Source organism: Oryza glaberrima, chromosome 11 (genome assembly GCF_000147395.1).
Source record: "Oryza glaberrima chromosome 11, OglaRS2, whole genome shotgun sequence".
Classification (NCBI taxonomy): Eukaryota; Viridiplantae; Streptophyta; class Magnoliopsida; order Poales; family Poaceae; genus Oryza; species Oryza glaberrima.
Window position 1 is genome coordinate 16,213,725 of NC_068336.1, and position 18,624 is coordinate 16,232,348.

The 18,624-nt window shown below is 40.1% G+C and overlaps 2 protein-coding genes across 5 annotated transcripts; both read left to right on the plus strand.

Moving 5' to 3' along the window:
* Positions 1 to 2,500: 2,500 nt before the first annotated feature.
* LOC127754207 (protein LAZY 1) lies at positions 2,501 to 8,399 on the plus strand. Of its 2 annotated transcripts, none has more exons than XM_052279698.1 (5): positions 2,501 to 2,589; positions 2,956 to 3,025; positions 5,389 to 6,260; positions 7,640 to 7,901; positions 8,118 to 8,399. In XM_052279698.1, the coding sequence occupies exons 1-5, from the start codon at positions 2,584 to 2,586 to the stop codon at positions 8,135 to 8,137; spliced, it is 1,230 nt and encodes a 409-aa protein (XP_052135658.1). In that variant the 5' UTR covers positions 2,501 to 2,583; the 3' UTR covers positions 8,138 to 8,399. The 2 variants fall into 2 exon arrangements, with proteins under 2 accessions (XP_052135658.1, XP_052135659.1); XM_052279699.1 differs by having other exon boundaries at positions 7,660 to 7,901.
* Positions 8,400 to 13,674: 5,275 nt separating this feature from the next.
* LOC127753750 (ABC transporter I family member 11, chloroplastic) lies at positions 13,675 to 16,933 on the plus strand. 3 transcript variants are annotated; one of them, XR_008012692.1, is made up of 10 exons: positions 13,675 to 14,000; positions 14,438 to 14,517; positions 14,594 to 14,645; positions 14,730 to 14,863; positions 14,980 to 15,094; positions 15,248 to 15,334; positions 15,438 to 15,486; positions 15,934 to 16,018; positions 16,224 to 16,363; positions 16,488 to 16,933. XR_008012692.1 is itself a non-coding variant. In XM_052279175.1 (10 exons), the coding sequence occupies exons 1-10, from the start codon at positions 13,851 to 13,853 to the stop codon at positions 16,542 to 16,544; spliced, it is 870 nt and encodes a 289-aa protein (XP_052135135.1). In that variant the 5' UTR covers positions 13,675 to 13,850; the 3' UTR covers positions 16,545 to 16,933. The 3 variants fall into 3 exon arrangements, 1 of the variants encoding a protein (XP_052135135.1); XR_008012691.1 differs by having other exon boundaries at positions 16,502 to 16,933; XM_052279175.1 differs by having other exon boundaries at positions 16,224 to 16,298; positions 16,502 to 16,933.
* The last annotated feature ends 1,691 nt before the right edge of the window (positions 16,934 to 18,624 follow it).

The window sequence follows — 18,624 nt, forward strand, 5'->3', positions numbered from 1 at the left end:
GCCACCATCGGCATCGAGGTGGGGAGGGGCAGCACTGGAGGGCCCAGCGGCAAAGGTGTGGAGGTGCGGGGAGGTCGACAGCGGCGCCGTGATGGATCTGCAGCTGGCAGCACCACAATGGGTGGATCTACCAGCCTCGCGACGAGTGGATCCAGTGTCGTCGGCGTTGGGAGCGACGACGACGATGATGAGTGGCGGCAGACTGCGGTGACGACGTCATCATTGACGGCGGATTGGAGATGGGGTTAGGGTTTATTTTTTGGATTTTTATTTTTTTCGTGATTCTTCTTTTCACATGCGGGTGGCATAGCTGACCACCCGCAAAAAAAATTGCCTACGGGTGTGCCGCCTATTTGGAATAATGTTGATTTTTACAGACATCTCGGGAGAGGTGGGTGGCTCCATCGTTTACAAAAATCAGTTTGACTGCTTATGAAAATCCCTTTTTAAGTAGCTAGTACTAGGTAATTATATGCATGCATACACACATTGTAGTATTAAATATATAAAAAGTGATTGTGCCTTATATTTCAGAATAGAGGGAGGAAACTAGATAATGAAATAAGCTAGCAAGTGATGCTGAGATATTTGATAACAAAGAACATATCGTATGCACATAAATTTTTCGTGCACACCATTTAACAAATATTATGTAAAAATTCTAGAGAAAAATGGACATGTATTCCTACTAATATTACACATATCTATAAAGTCTCATAATCAAATTCATTATATTTTAGCTATAACAAAAATGTGAAAAAAATTGTCAGAATTTTATCTTTTTTGTTATGGCTAAAATATAATGAATTTTTAGGTAAGATTTCACACATAGGTGTAATACTCTTAGAATTAGATCTCCATTTTTTTTTCTAAAATTTTCTGTGACATTGTTAACTGGTGTAAGGGAAGGTGTAAGGGAAGCTTGTGTTTTCCCTTGATAAAAAAATATTTTGCTATGACACATTATGATTTTTTTCTTATGCCCATTTTTTTAAAAAGAAAGTAGTAAAACAGTAGTTGGGTTGACTGGTTACTCACACACACACACACACACACACACATATATATATATATATATATATATATATATATATATATATATATATATATATCAATTATTCCAAAACAACTAGAATAAATATATATCCCTGTATAGATCTTGCACATGGATTCACTACATTTCCATGCCAGGGTTGTTTTACAAATTAAAACACCTAATTATTATGATGCAGTATAATTGTATAAATACACGAATTAACACTCCTCTCGTCCATCCATATCAGACCCATATCGATGTCCAAAACGACACATATAACATGATAACATTTCTCGCGACATCGGGGAAGTACCTAATTGGGCACCTGCTGATGTGAAGTATGAAGTGATCATCCATCGATCGATCGCACACATGCATTATGGTAGCTGAATAGTTAGCCTTTATATACAACCAATGGTGATGGATCGATCGACACGATGCATGATATGGACGAGTTATATGCTAGGCTACCTCACTGGATTGGGCTATCCATCAGCTGTCATCTGTAGTATTACTTTCTCCGTTTCACAATGTAAGACTTTCTAGCATTACCCACATTCATTTAGTTGTTAATGAATCTAGACATGTGTATATGTTTAGATTCATTAACATCTATATGTATGTGGACAATGCTAGAAAGTCTTACATTGTGAAACGGAGGGAGTACTTAGTATAGTACGACTCTCTCCGTGTCAGTTTGATATTATAAGGCGCTTTAATTATTTTTTAAGTGAAACTTTTACAAACTTAACTAAGATTGTAGAAAAAAATATAATAATTCTTATACCACTAAATTAGTCATGTTAAATCAGTATTGAATATATTTTAATAGTATGTTTGTTTGTTGTAAAAAATATTTCTATTTTTTTCGTAAATTTGGTTAAGTGAATTTTAATTAAGAAAAAAGTTAAAACATCTTATAGTATAAAAGAAAGAAAACGTAGTAGTATATACTCCCTCCGTTTTAGGTTATAAGACGTTTTGGCTTTGGTGAGAGTCAAATTGCTGTTTCAGGTTATAAAACGTTTTGACTTTAGTCAAAGTCAAACTGCTTCAAATTTGACTAAGTTTATAGAAAAAAAAGTAATATTTTGAACCCAAGAAAAATTTACTATGAAAATATATATAATTATTGATTTGATGAAACTAATTTAGTATTATAAATGTTATTATATTTGTCTATAAACTTAGTCAAATTTAAGTCAGTTTGACTTTAACCAAAGTCAAAACGTCTTATAACCTGAACCAGAGGGAGAATATAATTATATATCTAATGCACACACAGCTGCAGCTGGCTAGGCTACAAAGTACGGGCGTGCACTGCATTGTATGTCATGCCATGCGTGCATGTGTGTGGCTGACACGGTTGGGCCCCTGCCCACTAATCGACCATTTGTAGCTTTCCCGGTGTTTTGATCTACCGACTGAAATGCATCCATGGATGGATGGATGGATGCTCCTTCTCTTCTCCCTTCTTCCTCTATTATATTAGTGCCCCCTCCTTCCCTCTTCGGCTCTCATCTTAGCACGCTAAACCGGCTTCCAAGATGAAGGTCAGTGTTTCATCTATTGAACATATCCATGCTTATTAGTTTCGTAATGCAGATACTAAGTTTATGTATATGTAGTTCTCTTTTGGAACTTGAGTTGTTAATTTCTTTTTGTAAATATTTTTTGTTTGGTTTGGTTACGTTGCTGGCCTAGCTGATCATGCTTTCTGGGTTGAATAAATGTAGCTACAAATATTAATCCTTTATTTTGTTTTTCCATCATTGCCGTTGTCATCATCTTTCATTATCATCATCATCTTCTCCTTTTGACGATCTTGATCAGATCTTGATAAAAAGTAATAGACCATGCATTTTCATGATTGATGAAGTTCATAAAAATTTCTGATCCTCATGTGTGTATATGATCAGCTCTTAGGTTGGATGCATCGAAAGCTACGGAGTAATAATGACGTGTTCAAAGAGTTCAACACCGGAGGAGGTATGCACGCACAACTTAATTTAATCTATTTTTTGTCCTTTTTTTCTTATGTTTAATTGATGAAGTATAATTGTTTTGAAAAATACAGTAGCTCATAACACAAACGCACTCACCTCTAGTACTCTCTCTAGTGTTTTTATATATTAAACTAACGTCATATAAAAAATTGAAGTTAGTATATATGTATAATAGTTCATCGGTACATGCAGAAAAAAAAAAGAGAGTTTGTCTCTGGTTTTAGATCTGTAAGCATGTCCACAATAATGAGAAAACCACTGCAAAATTGTTGGCCGGCCGGTCCCACATGTCATTGACCAGATTAGCCGTCTGAAGTGCTGAACTGTATGGAACAAACTAGCAATCATCAATGGGAGTTTTGCACTCTTGCGCTTGGTCACATTGGAGGGGAGCGTATCCTATGCACACAGGCCCTCGCGTGTACACACCGTGTACACCAACTAAAAATTATCACAAAAAATTCTAGGAAAATTCATACATGTACTTTCAATAGTATTACATCTACGTTCAAAGTCGCATCTTCAAATTCATTCTACATAGAGAATAACAAAAAAGATAAAATTCTGACAAAACTGCAACCTTAAAACTGTCAGATTTTTTGTTTTTTTTTGTTACGGCTAAAATATAATGAATTTGACGTTAAGATTTTAACCCTAGGTGTAATACAATTGAAAGTATGTGTATGATTTTTTCTAGATTTTTTGATGACATTTTTTAGTTGGTGTGCACGTGTGTACACGTGAGGGCCTGTGTGCATATGATATGTTGCCCACATTGGAGATGGCACATCTATCTATAATATCACACATGCCACTTTTCTTCCAGCCTCAATATATATAGTTCCAGCACTAGCTAGCTAGCTAGACCAACTATTGCATAGCAAGAACCCTATATTATCATTTTGCAGATAACATTTTCTTTTCCATGTAGCAACATTGCCATGGAAAGATCACGAGGGCATGTCTATCTTTTGTGGAACTCTCTCTCTCTCCTTTTGAAGGCTTCCTTTGAGAGTTTTCTCCTTGTTGGACTGTTGTTCTTAGGCTCAGCATGTTAATATTAGAGTTTTCGTCCGTTTTTCATAAATCAATTGTGCCGTTGTAAGATTTTGCGTCCAGTTTTCCTTATAAACTGGACCTCTCTGCCTGTTCCCTCGAGAAAAATGGTCCAAGAGCATTCTCCACGATTCAACAACTAGAATTCAACAAACAAAGATTTTTATATATGGTGCATATGGTACGGTGAGATATTGTATTTTTAGTGTGAGATACCAAAAGAGCTACAACAAATTAATACGATAAAATAAGGAAATTTCATGGACTAACTAGTTAGAAACATATTTTGAGTAAATGAAAATTTTATTTTATTACCTTGGTTTACAAAAGACTTATAATAAGTGCTGTCAAACATCTAAAATGTTAAATTCTTAATAGACAAAAAGTATTAGAATTTAAAACGTGAAAATTATATACTTTTTGATGAAAAATAGTAGGAATGTGAAAATTATATTAGTAGACTTTTTTTGATGAAAACTCTTTCATATAGTTATATGTTAATTTTTTATAACTATATAGTTTGAGAAAGTAATCATATAACTTTTGCATTAAAAAATGTGTCAATGTCCAAAACATTATCTTAATTAACCCGGTCCTTCTCCTCCCAAAGAAACACATAAAAAAGGACAAAAACCAATACATCTTGAAAAACTTACATAGAAAAAGCTTAATCATATTTTATATCACCCTGATCCCGTTGCAACGCACATGAATGTAACTATTTCTTTTTAAAATGGTGTTGTACTTCATAAATTTGAAACAAAAAAAATACATATAATGTAACCCTTTTAATTTCTGAAACACATCAAAACTTTTCTTTCTCAAAAAAAAGAAAAGAAAACACATGAAAGCCTGCATAATTTTGCATGCAAATGATCGTACTCCTTCCTTTTTAAGGTTACAAGACTTTCTTACATTACCTAAATTTATATAGATAATAAATCTAGACACAAATATATGTGATTTATTAACATGTATATGAATGTGAACAATGCTAAAAAGTCTTATAATATAAAACGGAGAAAGTATTTAATACTCCCTCCGTTTCTAAATATTTGACAGCATTGATTTTTTTAAACATGTTTAATCATTCGTCTTATTCAAAAATTTTAAGTAATTATTAATTATTTTCCTATCATTTGATTCATTGTTAAATATACTTTTATGTATACATATAATTTTACGTATTTCACAAAAGTTTTTGATAAGACGGACGGTCAAACATGTGCTAAAAAGTCAACTGTGTCAAATATTTAGAAACGGAGGAAGTAATTCACTGTGTGACTGCAGGTGGGGCCTGCAACTGCATCACCGGGCTTGCCTCGCCTGACCACGACAACGACTACTTCTCCGGCGACGACGCCGCCCACGCCTCGCCGCCGGTCACCGCCGGCGACCTCTTCACCTTCGGCGGCAGCGGCCTTCTCACCATCGGCACGCTAGGCATCGCCGCCGTCGCCATTCCCAGCGGCGGCGGCGACGACGACGACTACGACATCGACTTCGAGGTGGACGCCACCAGCGACGACGACGGCGGCTTCACCGTCGAGGACGACGACGCCGACGTCGGCGGCGCCGTCACGCCCACCTTCACCTTCCCCGCGGCGACGGCGGCGGAGGCGGTCGTCGCCACCGTGGAGAAGGCGGTGGCCGCGGTGGAGGCGATCGCGGAGAAGGACGACGACACCACCACGGAGGACGACCTGATGGTGGTGAGCGCCGAGCTGGAGAAGGTGCTCGGCGGCGTCGACGTGGCGTCGGCGCGGGTGAGCTTCGCCATGGGCGGCGGCGTCGACTGCCCGCTCCAGGGCTTCCTGTTCGGCTCCCCGGTGAGCGACGTCGCGTCGCGCCCGGAGTACCTGCAGGCGCCGCGGGACTCGTCCGGCTCCTGCGGCGGCGGCGGGCGGCGCACCTCGCTCGGCGAGCTGTTCATGCGCACCCGCTTCGCCGACGAGAAGGTGGCGCTCGTCGCCGTCGCCGAGGGCGAGGACGGCGTCGCCGGCGACGACGGCGCTGCTGCTGCCGGCGTCGGCGGAGACAGAGCGGGGAAAGGCGGCGGCTACAAGACGATGAAGAAGAGGAAGGTGAAGGACGAGAAAGGCGGCGGCGGCGCCGCCGAGAGTGGAATGCCGGCGACGGTGACGAAGAGCAAGTTTCAGAAGGTAACTTTTTTTTTTTTGTTGTTGCTAGCATTTTAATTTGCTTTGAAGAAAACTATAAAATATCTGCAATTTTGGCTGACTATTTCATGAGGTTTCCTTGGATATGATCATTTGATTAATTAGTTCGTTCGATTGCTATAGTTTTAGTTCATTTTTCTTTAATTAATTTGTAATAAAACTCAAGAGTTATTGTGAGTTTTTTTTTATTATTTTTGCTTCAGTACGTGCATTTTCTACTAGTGAAACTTCAATATTAACCAGGCCAGTCGACATTTCTTAATTGTGATTTGATTTAAGGGTCAAGATTAGAACTATAGATTGAATATGCAAAGTTTCAGCTCGGACGACATTTGAACATTTGACTAATTATATATTTCCGAGTTCAATTGTTTGCCGGTAAAATTCTGAACTTGCAGTTGGAACATTCAAGATTCAACTCTGATTCACATGATCTCGAACTCAATATCTCCAACTTTATAAAAATACAAAAAGATTACTGCTCAACGGTGAGTTTAATGAAGGAATGCTCATCACAGCAAATCCATAATTCTATATAACTCTCTGTAATATGTAATGGTAAGAAACAGATATTCATGATTAAATCATTTTTCCCCTTCAGAAAGAAATACTGATTTTTCGTGGTACATCCAAAATTACTCCAAAGTTTACACTGAATTTCACGCTGTTCTTGGTGTTTAAGATTAATTTTAGGTAGATATTTTCTAGTCCCGCAACAAAACGGACAATGAAAACCCCAAAACTAATCCTAAATGAAATTCTAAAATTAAAAAAAAACAGCTTTGGATTATAAATTTTAATAGTAAGTCCAAGGAAATAGCCAGCAATGTTAATAAGATTGCTGATAAGAATATATAACAGTTTGGAGCCAATCCATTTCACATGTGTATCCTGCTCTGGGACATAAGTAGACACAAATCCCGAGTTTTGACTATCATCTCATAATCGGAAGATCTTTCACTGTGTCGTCAGATTCGAGTTAAGTTTCTGTAGACCAACTTGGTGTGTCAATGGTGTTGTTAGGAGTGGGGATACTGGGGGCAGTGAGTTGACATGCGATTTGTTTGCAATCTCCTGTCTAATGCTATCTTTATGGATCATTTCATTTGTCATTTTTCGTTTGCCCCATAAACAACAAGGGATTCTTGATTTGATATATTATACATCCTTCTAGGTGCTCTCTTGCATTTCTTTTCCTTGGAGAGATGCTCCAAATATCCCTCAAAAGAAATTCTAGATTCCTTTTGCTACTACTTGGTACTTACATTTAATTTTGTTACAACAAATGAAAGAAACTGAGTGTCAGAAAGTGATCAAAAGTTGACAATGTTCTGAAATGAGGAAACATCTGCTCATTGCAGATCCTTCAAATCTTCCACAGGAAAGTCTACCCCGAGAACACACTCCTGACAAGGAATCTGACCAAGAAAAGCCGCAACCGCGGCGCGGCCACCGGAGACCCCGACGAGCCTCTGGCCTCGCCGGTGCTCCGGTGCCGGAAGGACCATCCCATGAGGGGCTTCGGCTGCTGCACCAATGGCGCCTTCGGTGCATCGTCACCGGGAGGCAACGCCGAGATGAACGGCAGCAAGAGCGGCCACTGGATCAAGACTGATGCCGACTGTGAGTAGCACTGCACACCTTGGTGTCTCCATCCATCTTCAATGGATCTATCTTTGCAATCATGCATTCAGTCTTGACAGCTACATCTTTCCATACTATTTTTGGGGAATCTTCCAAGAGCTATCCATCACTAGTTTCTGAGTTACTGTGTGCTGATGCACACACTGCATACATTGTGCTTTTTCACTGAAACCCTGTCTCTCTGATCTGATGCAGACTTGGTGCTGGAATTATAATGGGCAAAAGAAGAGGAGCTATTTGTTTCATCAAGAATTAAAGCTTGAATAGTGAGCATCTCATATATATGAATATGTGCTTGGTTACAATATAATCTCTATCTGTTTGGTATAGAAGGGCTTGAATGTGCTGTATATGTCACTATATAATGGGGGGGAGAGGATTACTATGAGATCAACTCGTAAGTGTGTGGTGTTTATATACATTGCTCTGTGAATGTATGACAGAGATCAGAACTTAATGTATTGTATGCTTTCTTGATGTGATTGGTGTTTATGAGCCTAGCTGATGGCAATATTGTGTGTGGGTCCACCCCTAATCATGCTTTGTTCTTGAACTCTTGTTGGTGGCTTAGCTTGCATGCAGGGGATGATGATCCAGTGACAGTGATGGCCCCTAACTACACATGGACATTGTCCTCATTAGATTGCCCTCTAGCTAGAATCATTCCTTGGGCCCTGTTTGAATTTGGGAGATGTGTTAATTAATATGGCACCATTTGGCCAGTTGTATGTTGTCCATGCTGGATTAGGGAGGAGCAACTCATCAGGTTCAGTGTTTAGTTGGGACATGTGTGCAAGTGTCTGAAATGTATCTTGTTCTTGTACAGTGAAGGATAGAGGTAGACCACTGAAGATCTGTTTGGTAGAGTAGTAGTTCTGCTAGGACTGAGGCCTACCATGCATGCATCTCTCATGTACACAAACTATTTCAAGGCAAATACTGTGGCTAGCATGGCACCTTATACAGATGCTTACTTTGGCCACTTACATTTTGGCCTCATGTTTAGGGAGATTCTGGTAGACTAAATTTAAATTAATATTTTTAATACTTCATATGGACTAGTATATTTGTGGTAGTAGGAATAGTATATCTCTTGCGAATTCTAGATTACATAGACTAGCATATGCATTACAACATACTCATATGTCTAGGGCTATGAATCTAGTAGAAATCATGGCACCAAGTTTTTTTTCAAAAAACAACTGCTTAGTTTATTGGTTTGGTTTTCATGGCAGTTACGTGCTGTGCGCACGAGAGGGGGAGGGCGGACTGACGACTTTGTCTTTTAAGTAGTAGAGAGTACTGAAGTTTAATGATATGGTCTTCAAGTAAAAGAAATTGTTATAAAACAACCATTTGAGAATTGAAGGTTTCTTCATTTTTTTTAAATGAAATCTTCATTCTATGCCATTGAGAGCGAAAATTTATATGGTATTTGTGTGTTTATCTTCCATAGGTAGGCTGGGCACATAAATTGATGTAGATGCTGAATTGATTTTCATTATTTAAAAGGAATCCTAACTAACAACCCTCCCCCACACACAAAAAATAAAGCCGTACGTCACTCAGCTGATGCAGTATGGGGAATAAGAAGGCAAGGAGGTGTTGATTCGTATCAGAGGTTCGTTAAAATATAATTACAACAAATAAATAGGACCAAAATCCATGATACTGATAATTAATGCTTTCCAATTATTAATCCAAGATTAAACGAAACTTAATTATCATTAATAAATAATGATAATAGTCTTCGCGTTTTCTTCTCACTAGGGCTACTCGTTTAATCGCTCTTACAATCCCGGCCTACTCTCAAAATGGCAAATCCTAATTAGCAGGAGTTAAATACTCCTAAACCCGATCTTATTTAGGACGAATGTCAATCTCAAAATTTAGACCATGAACCAAAATTAGCTACAGCTATAAACCTAACTGTTGCAGCAGTGGACAAATTAAAAGATACTCTGCACCAGCAATGAATCACACTGCTCATTTGAGTACCATCACTCGAGATCCAATCCAGTTACTCTGAATGATTCACGAGCTAGTGACAGCTCTCTGAACTATGATGATCGATCGATGTACAGTTCCCGACATGACTTCTCACAAACAGGAAGAATTTATCAGGACATTTGTTGGTCCTTACTGGCAATGTATAGGTTGAGTTAAAGATATGATCAGTGGAGACATGCATCCCTGCAAATCCCCAGTACACAGAAAGAGACTGAAACATGTGTGACCATCGTTCCTTCTTTTTCTCCAGCAAACAAGGATTCCAGCTGTGGTAGCATGCTGACCCCAGCTGCTTGGGTTTTATCCAAGGGTTATGAATACCGGTTTTACACAACAACTTGGATATTTTTTTATTAGTATTAGGCTAGAATAACTCTAAATTTAGGGTTCAAAATTTTTATTCATGGTTCGTATCATTATCATTCCCACCATTAGCCGCCTACTAACCGATCCCCGGTTTTCAACTGGCTACCTAGCTACCGACCTGATGACCGGTAACCATGAGTTCTTAAAACCATGGTGGTGTTATTATCTGCAAAAGGATGGTTCTGATGATTATATGGCACTGGGAAACACAAATAGACCGTTCAGAAAAGTTTCTCTGGTTTGGTAGGTAGGCTATCAATTTATGGTGGGGCATATCAGTTTATCAGTTCTCAAAAAAATAGAGGATTGGAGGAGTACTCCATGAAAGCGTTTATGATGAAAATAAACTTGCTCTATAGATTAGGGGTTAATTATTGCTACAATAGATTTGCTTGAATCTATAGACATACGCTACACATTTTCTCTATTTTATTTACTAGGTTGGGCCACCATATATCTTCTTTCACGAACTGATTTGGGAGAACAAAGGTGGGGTCTACCCGGTGTCGTAGCATGCGCCTATATATAGCCGACGTTAATTTAGTCGCCGACTATACGGTTCTCTTTCCTCTCCTCTCTCTCTCTTCCAACTCACCCAAAAATTTGACATGCCATATATATGGATTGTTGGGGGAAGACTATTAATGTGCTTGATGCCTTTTGTATCATGCACCTGGATAATTTGTAAGACCATAAAAAGAGACTAGCTTGATTGGTAGTGGCAACTGTATTAATTAGTTTTAGTTACATTATAGCAGAGACTAAAGGTTGTCTTATATATTGGTGCTAATATTTGCCTCAACAATTTGAACCTAAAATTACTCACACTTTATTACAAATGTGTTTTTTTCCTAATAATCTTATCACGAAAGTGGCATGACCATCTTCTTTGTAGCAACACGCATTCAGACATACAATACTAGTAACATGCCCGTGCAACGGTCAATTTCTTGACTAACTGTTTTTTTTCTTCTTCTTTTTTTTTTAGGTAGTGGAGTTGCAACTCCACTTTTAACTAGTTGAGAAAAGTAAACAAAACAATCTCCTATAAAAGTAGTACAGTAGAGAAAAATAACAAAAAAACAATCTGGTATAGTTTGGTCTTAAATGAAGGATACCATTGTCATTAATTGCATGATGCCATCTCCATTGATCTATATCCGTTGCTACATGAACCACTTTGTGTATTTTGTGAGATGAGGCCGACAACGGTGGGGAAGCACATCTGACAGTGCTTTTCCGTGATATATATTGTGCAACGTGTTCATCAGCTCTTGTGGCCTAAGTTTGTTTGGTTTCCTCATGTTGCTAAAGTAAATCTTGTGTGCTAACGAACAGGCAGGCAATAGCCCTTGGATTTTGGGATGAGGCCTGGCAGGCATCTATCTTCAGTCTTGTGTTTTTTTTTTGGGTGATCAATTAATTCAGTATTAAAGCTAGCTCCTTGACCTTTTGGATTTAACACTTAACAGTATGATGCATGTGTAAGTGCGAATTAACTTTGATGTAACAGAGGCTTAACATAAGATGCCAAGAATCAACTAATTGTGAGAGATCTCCGTACAGCTGTTCACTTTTACATTACATCTCCCTTAGTACAGAGCCATGATGAATTTCGGTCAGGAGAAGAGTTCATCCAGGGCCTCTGGCCAATATACCAGGTCAACTGCTCCACGAAAATCGTTATTATGTTCAACTAAATCAACTAAACATACTCCGTTGCAACTAGGGGGTGTAAGCAGGCAGATAACCTTCTTATTTATACTACAAGTGGGTTCACGGGTTTGCCTGCTTGCTCCTTTAGTTGTAACGTACGTATGGCACTGAGAATGTTCCAATCCACTGGTAATATATACATGATTTACAACAGGCCAGGTATATATAATTATGAATTGGTTTGTTATATGGATTAAGGATGATAAATCATAGCTAGGCTAGGATGATATAATTAGGAATTGGCTTAGTAAATTTATTGAGAAAAAAATTCAACCAACCAATTTCAGATCATTAAGGCTAGACCTTTGCGCATGTTGAGAAGGGGACCGAAGGAGAACAAAGTAGTAGCAGAGGTATTTGTTATGGCCTACGTATGGCCTTACATTGCAGATCATTAATCTTATGTGGAAAAAGTACACCGAAGATCGCTCAACTTGTCATCGAATTACAAAATCGTCCCTCAACCGTAAAACCAGATATATGGCATCTCCCAACTTATAAAATCGTTCAATTTCGGTCCTTCGGTGGTTTTGACGCCGGTTTTATCCGACGTGGCGGTTGAGTCAGCGTGGGACCTATGTGGGTCCCACATGTCAATATACCACATCATCACCATATCTCTTTCCCCTCCTAACCCTTCCTCCTCTCTCTCTCTCCTGTCACTTTGCTCCGGCGGCGGCTGCGAGGCGGGTGAGGAAATCCGGCGCATGGCAGCGGGCGACGAGGCGGCGGTTGCGAGGAGGGAGAAGAAATCCAGCACCCGGCAATGCGGCGGCTGCAAGGCGGGAGAGGAGATCCAGCCCTCGGTGACGCGGCATCAGGCGATGAGGTGGCGGCGGCGGCAGCAAGGCGGGAGAGAACATTCCGCGCCCGGCGATGCGGCGGGAGGGTAACAAGGCGGCGGCGGGTGCGCGCTCGCCTTCCTCGAGCTCCACTACCCAGCACCCGCCCACGATGCACGCGCACGGCCGCTGCATGCCCGCGTCGTTCTCGCCTCGCTACCGCCTTTCCGGGCCCATCTTTGGTCATCGCGGAACTCCACTAGGCCGCCGACAGGGTCTCCGTCCTCGACCTCACCAGCGTGGCGACGCCCTCCCCTTCTCCCACGTCGCCGCTGACACCGACGCCTCCCTTCTCCCCCATCGCCGCCCCTGCTGCCACCACCGCCACCGCCGCAGCGCCGCCCTCCTTCTCTCCCGCCTCCCCACCGGCCGGCCTACATTCAGAGGTAGAGAAGAGTGAGAAAGTGGAGGAACCGAGAAGGCGAGAGAGAGAGGAGGGGAAAGAGAGATGATGATGATGTGGCATATTGACGTGTGGGACCCACGTGGGTTCCACGCTGACTTTGTCGCCACGTCGGACAAAACCGAGATCAAAACTACCGAAGGACCTAAATTGAACGGTTTTGTAAGTTGAGGGATGTCATATACCTGGTTTTATGGTTGGGGGATGATTTTGTAATTCGATGACAAGATGAGGGACCTTCGGTGTACTTTTTCCTTAATCTGTCGGCTTATTTAGCCCATGGGTTGACAAGCCCATTAACAGGCCCAATCCAGCCCACCTCGACGGCTCGGCCCAATCCTGAAGCCCGGCCCACCCAAGCTACCTAGCTCTCGACTTCGCTGCTGCGCTTGCCCATACTCCAGAGTCCAGCCGACCCGACCCAAACCTCACCGCCGCCGTCGCCGTTGCCGCCGTTGCCGCCGCCGCCGCCGCGTGCGCCCCTGCGGAAATCTAGGGTCCTCGGCGGCGTCCCCCTCGCTCCGCCCCCGCGTTCTCTGCGGCGGCCTGCGCGACGCGCCGACCGGCCGAAGGCTCCGCGTTGAGCTGGCCATGCAGGCGGTGGGGACGGCCGCCGCGTTCTCGCCGGCGGTGACGCCGTCTCCGGCGAGGAGGCGGGCCGTGGATTCAGGGAGGAGGTTTTCTCGAAGCTGTCGGTCGGGGAGAGTTTCAGTCTCAGCAGCTGGGTACTCCCAATTGGAGGTGCAAAGCTCTCTCTTTTTATTCCCCCCTTATCCATTTTACAATCGGTGCTAAGAATTATTTATTTTTGTTATGTAACAACTGTAGAACAGCTTGAAATGAGATGTGGCACCGGCAGTTCTATCTTCGTTGTTTGGTGTCTAGTTGTTGTTTATATTGTTTGTATATATATTTTGCAGTTTGCTGTTTGGTAGTAGGAGTAAAGCAAATGTGTTTGTTTTAGGAAGAAAGTAAATGATGGATGGATTAAAAAAATGATGTTCATGAGGATCGTTCATTACAAATTTACATGCTGGTGTGCTATTTGAGCTATTGCCGATTCGCCGTTCTACGAGTCATGTAGATTATCTATGATCCATGTGCTCTTTTCTGCTCTGTGTATGCATTTTTACCATTTTTTATCATTGTGAAATGTATTGAACATCACCTTATTTTAGGTCAGAAGAGTTAGCTATCGACCTCCAGGAACTGAACAAAACTTGTTGAATGAAATTAGCCTCAATCTTAAGGAGAAAAGGTAAGCAGGTATAATTGTTGTAGAGTAATTTTATTTCTGGGATGACTCTTTTTCTGAATGTTGCATGCTCATGCAGTTTTGGATTACTTTTTGGACGAAGCGGGAGCGGAAAAACTACTCTTTTGCAGGTTTGCATAAAAAATACTGCATGCCTTGTTGAATTCCCTCTTATCCTCCATCTTAAGGTGACATCTTGATTCTTGATTTCTCAGCTTTTGGCAGGTCTATCGGAACCTACCCATGGGACAATTTGCATACAGAAGTACAACGATAGTGGAAATCCTATGGGTCCACCAGAATTATTAACTGCTCAAAGAGTTGGTATCGTGTTTCAGTTTCCTGAGAGGTTTGAGTTGCCACTTTCACCATTAAGTAATATAAACTCAATAAGTTTGTATATGGTCAGTTGAAATGTTTAAACTGTTCCAGTAAACAATAAGATCGTTTACATATCTCGTGTAGGTACTTCTTAGCAGATACTGTGCTTGAGGAAATTACTTTTGGATGGCCACGGCAAAATACAGACTTTCTTTTTAGGGAGAAGCTTGCTTTAAAACTTCAAAATGCCATTAACTCGGTAGTGACTAATGATTATCCTTCAAAAGTTCTTTAGGATTTCGATTTGTACCTAATAGAACATTTTATCATACTTTCCACTGTTAAGTGAGCTCTTGCTTGGAACACGAACTATTTACCCTTGACATAATTTGTGCTATGCATAACATGCTAGGTTGGTCTGAATGGCATTTCATTGGAAGAAGATCCACAATCTCTAAGTGGTGGGTTTAAACGGCGACTTGCTTTGGCAATTCAACTGGTATTGTTTGTTGTGGTTTATTAATGACACTCTTTTGTGTCTTTTTTAAAAAAGCAAGATGTCATATATTTCTGCCTCCTTTATTAATTTTATAATTTTATAGGTCCAAACTCCTGATCTATTATTGCTTGATGAGCCTCTTGCTGGTCTTGGTATGTGATTAAATGCCTATACTGAAGCATTCAGTATTGCTCTACTTCATAGTCTGTTTCCAAACATGCATTTCTTTGCAGCACAAGGATGCTACCAAAAAGAAAAATAATTATATTAGAAACAATACGTGTAGTTTTTATTAAAATAATTATAAATGGTGATGTATTTTCAATAATTTACCATCAAAATATTACATAAATTCAATGGTCATGTTTTGATATCTGAAATGACATTATTTAGTATTAAAGCGACCATTTGTTAATTCTTTTCTGAAATACTATTTGTTAATGGTGTGTTGAGGTCATCCATCTGTTGTCTAATGCACTTCTTTGTGGGCATCGTATCATCTCTGTTGACAGTTGCTGTGATTATTGTTGATAGCCAAGTATTACTGCGAAAGTATTATATAACTGTGGCATATATCAAAACTTTTCCCTCAATATCAGATTGGAAAGCTCGTGCTGACGTTGTGAATCTTCTCAAGGACCTAAAGAAGGATCATACTATACTGGCTGTAAGTCATGACCTAAGGTAATTTAAAACTTACATAAATGAAATATGTTGTTTTTGTCCACTTTCTTCAGATAAGTAGGTAGTTTATTTGCCCTCTACTCAAAAAGAAATATTCTTCCTTTGTGCTCCATCAGAATCACATTTGAGCACTTTACAAGTTATTTGTTGGCTTGTTGATAATCTTGACTAGTAAGTTTTTGAATGCCTTGCAAACATTCTGTAGGGAATTGTACCCACTAGTTGACCGCTCATGGAGAATGGAAATGGGGGGAGTTTTGAAGGAAGAAGCTTTATCTGTGTAAGGATGCTTCTGTTTGTACTGTCAATCAAGCTGGCACTGTATACTAGCTGTCTCCAGATCAGGTTCGGTCAACTAGACAGCTGGATCTGTAGTCTTATGTTATATTGGTCTGTAATATTTTTTTCACAGTTACAAATCAAGGATGGTCGTAACTAAATTATTTGGTCATAAGTATGACTTGTGCAGTTTGAGAATTTCAGGAGCAAGCAAATGCAAGCAGAACTTCAATGGAGAGATAATTGATTTTTCTCCAAATTCCCACCGCTGGAACGAAGAAACAATGTCTGATGCAGATTTTTGCCTGGGTAAGGGTAAGATGCCTGTCTGCCAGGTAGCTGAATTCCAACTCCAGAACTGCATAAGCCATTCCTCCGGGACAGGGTTCTGCAAAAAAATGCAGGGTTCGCATAAAAACCTGTATAATTTGGAATGCAGAGCAAAACAACACTGAACATCACACTGACATTTATGCTGAAGAGGAGCTAACTGATTGTGCTACTGTTAGGAAACATAAAAAACCTTGTTCTACTGCCTGACTATTCCATTCGCGTATGTACAACCCGTTCTCCTCCAGATTTCTTTGATCTGTTCTATATTGTACTGAATAATGCATGAATCCTTATTTTCGTGCTTCCCTCCATTTGTGTGATGTCTGTTGAAATGTCCCATTCATGCAACGATGTTACGGATATCATAACATCATATATTTCCACCATAATCCAGGAAATAGGCACCTTGTGGTCAACAAATTCTGTTCCCACTGTGAATTCATGCATACCATTCCTGATCTTGTGTGCTATATGTAACGTGTTTTTGGGAAAGAATTGACATTTCTGTTGTACTGTAAATTGCATTTACTCTACTTATGGACCACATATATATATGAGCATTTGCAATTCTCAAGGCAGGGAGTATCACTTTTCCATCCCTTCTAGACTACAATGGTCACTTTCACAGCTCATCCCTTTACTCATATATTCCAACCTTTGTAAACCCCACGTGTTTGGAGTCCCTGTCACCACCTGCCAGAAGGGACTTATGTATGCAATGCAAGAACAAGTCAAGGCTGCAAAAATGCTAAACAAGTGATCTTATCCAAAGTATGTCATTTCTGGCCAGTAATCTTTTAACAATTATCAACTCTTGGCATTGCTAATTAGTTGTTAATTATTAATGTATTGTAGGAAGGCTCCAGGAAGGTGAGAAGGTTGGAAGGATTTTGGTAGGTTGGGGTCATTCTCTGATCTGAATTGTGGTGTCAGTTTTTCCATCATGAAAGGACCATCTACCTGTTGGTATAATTTATGGGTTTTTTTCCCCTTTGCTGCTTCCTCTTGTCTGCTCATCAGTCTTGCAATATGTCGACATCGGTCATCACACATGGAGCTATGTAGGTGACCTGGACCTTCTCAAAGGGAAACACTAATGGTGACTGAACTTCTGAGGGTAGGAATGCATGTCTGAATTTCCCGTCCATACATTTATTTTGTTGGAAGGTTTGTAGGCCGTTTCCCATATTCCTGCATGAACTGAATTGCTTTTTAAAAAATTCTTATGTTCCTATACTTGCAGTAGAAACAGACATTCTGTGTGCAGCTAATGTTGGACAGTAATATTTGGTGGTGAAAAGCATTAATGTGACACTAATAACGTGCCCCTGGGGTCGACTACTTATATTTGGATCAGTGTTAATGTCTAGCTGACGATCTTTGCAATTGTATATTAGGCTAATTAAATATACCGTTGTATATAGTAAGATTTTTTACGGTAGAAGTACCTCCATACTAGAGAGCTAAAAAGTACTACAATTTATGCCTGAGACTATGTTCAACAATACCTAGGTTATATGTACCTTAACATGTATTTGTCTCTGTTTGCTGAGGAAACAGAAATCATTAAGATGATCTTTGTTCACCCATTAATTTGTCCCTAGCAGCGTTTTACACTTCAGAATGCAAATAACTCTTCGGGTGGTACTGAAAATTTGAAATTTACAATATATTTTCACTAAATTTGAACCGTTTTTTTTTTGCTCAACTCAAACAAATTTTTTTGGCCAAAGGCACATCCTACCAGTAGGCCAGAAATTTCATTCCAAAATTGTGAACACCCGGTCGAATTTCCATTTGTTTCATCTTAGCCCTCAAGAGTTCCTGTTCACTTCTCTCCATTGCCCCTACTTTTAGGACATCATTCCATTGTATATACTGTACTATTTTTAATTTGCAAACTCCCACAGCAAAGCTTTTCATCTATTAGTATGATAGAATGTGTGAAATCACAATAATTTGTTTTCGGTTATGGTATGAGTATAATTACCTAC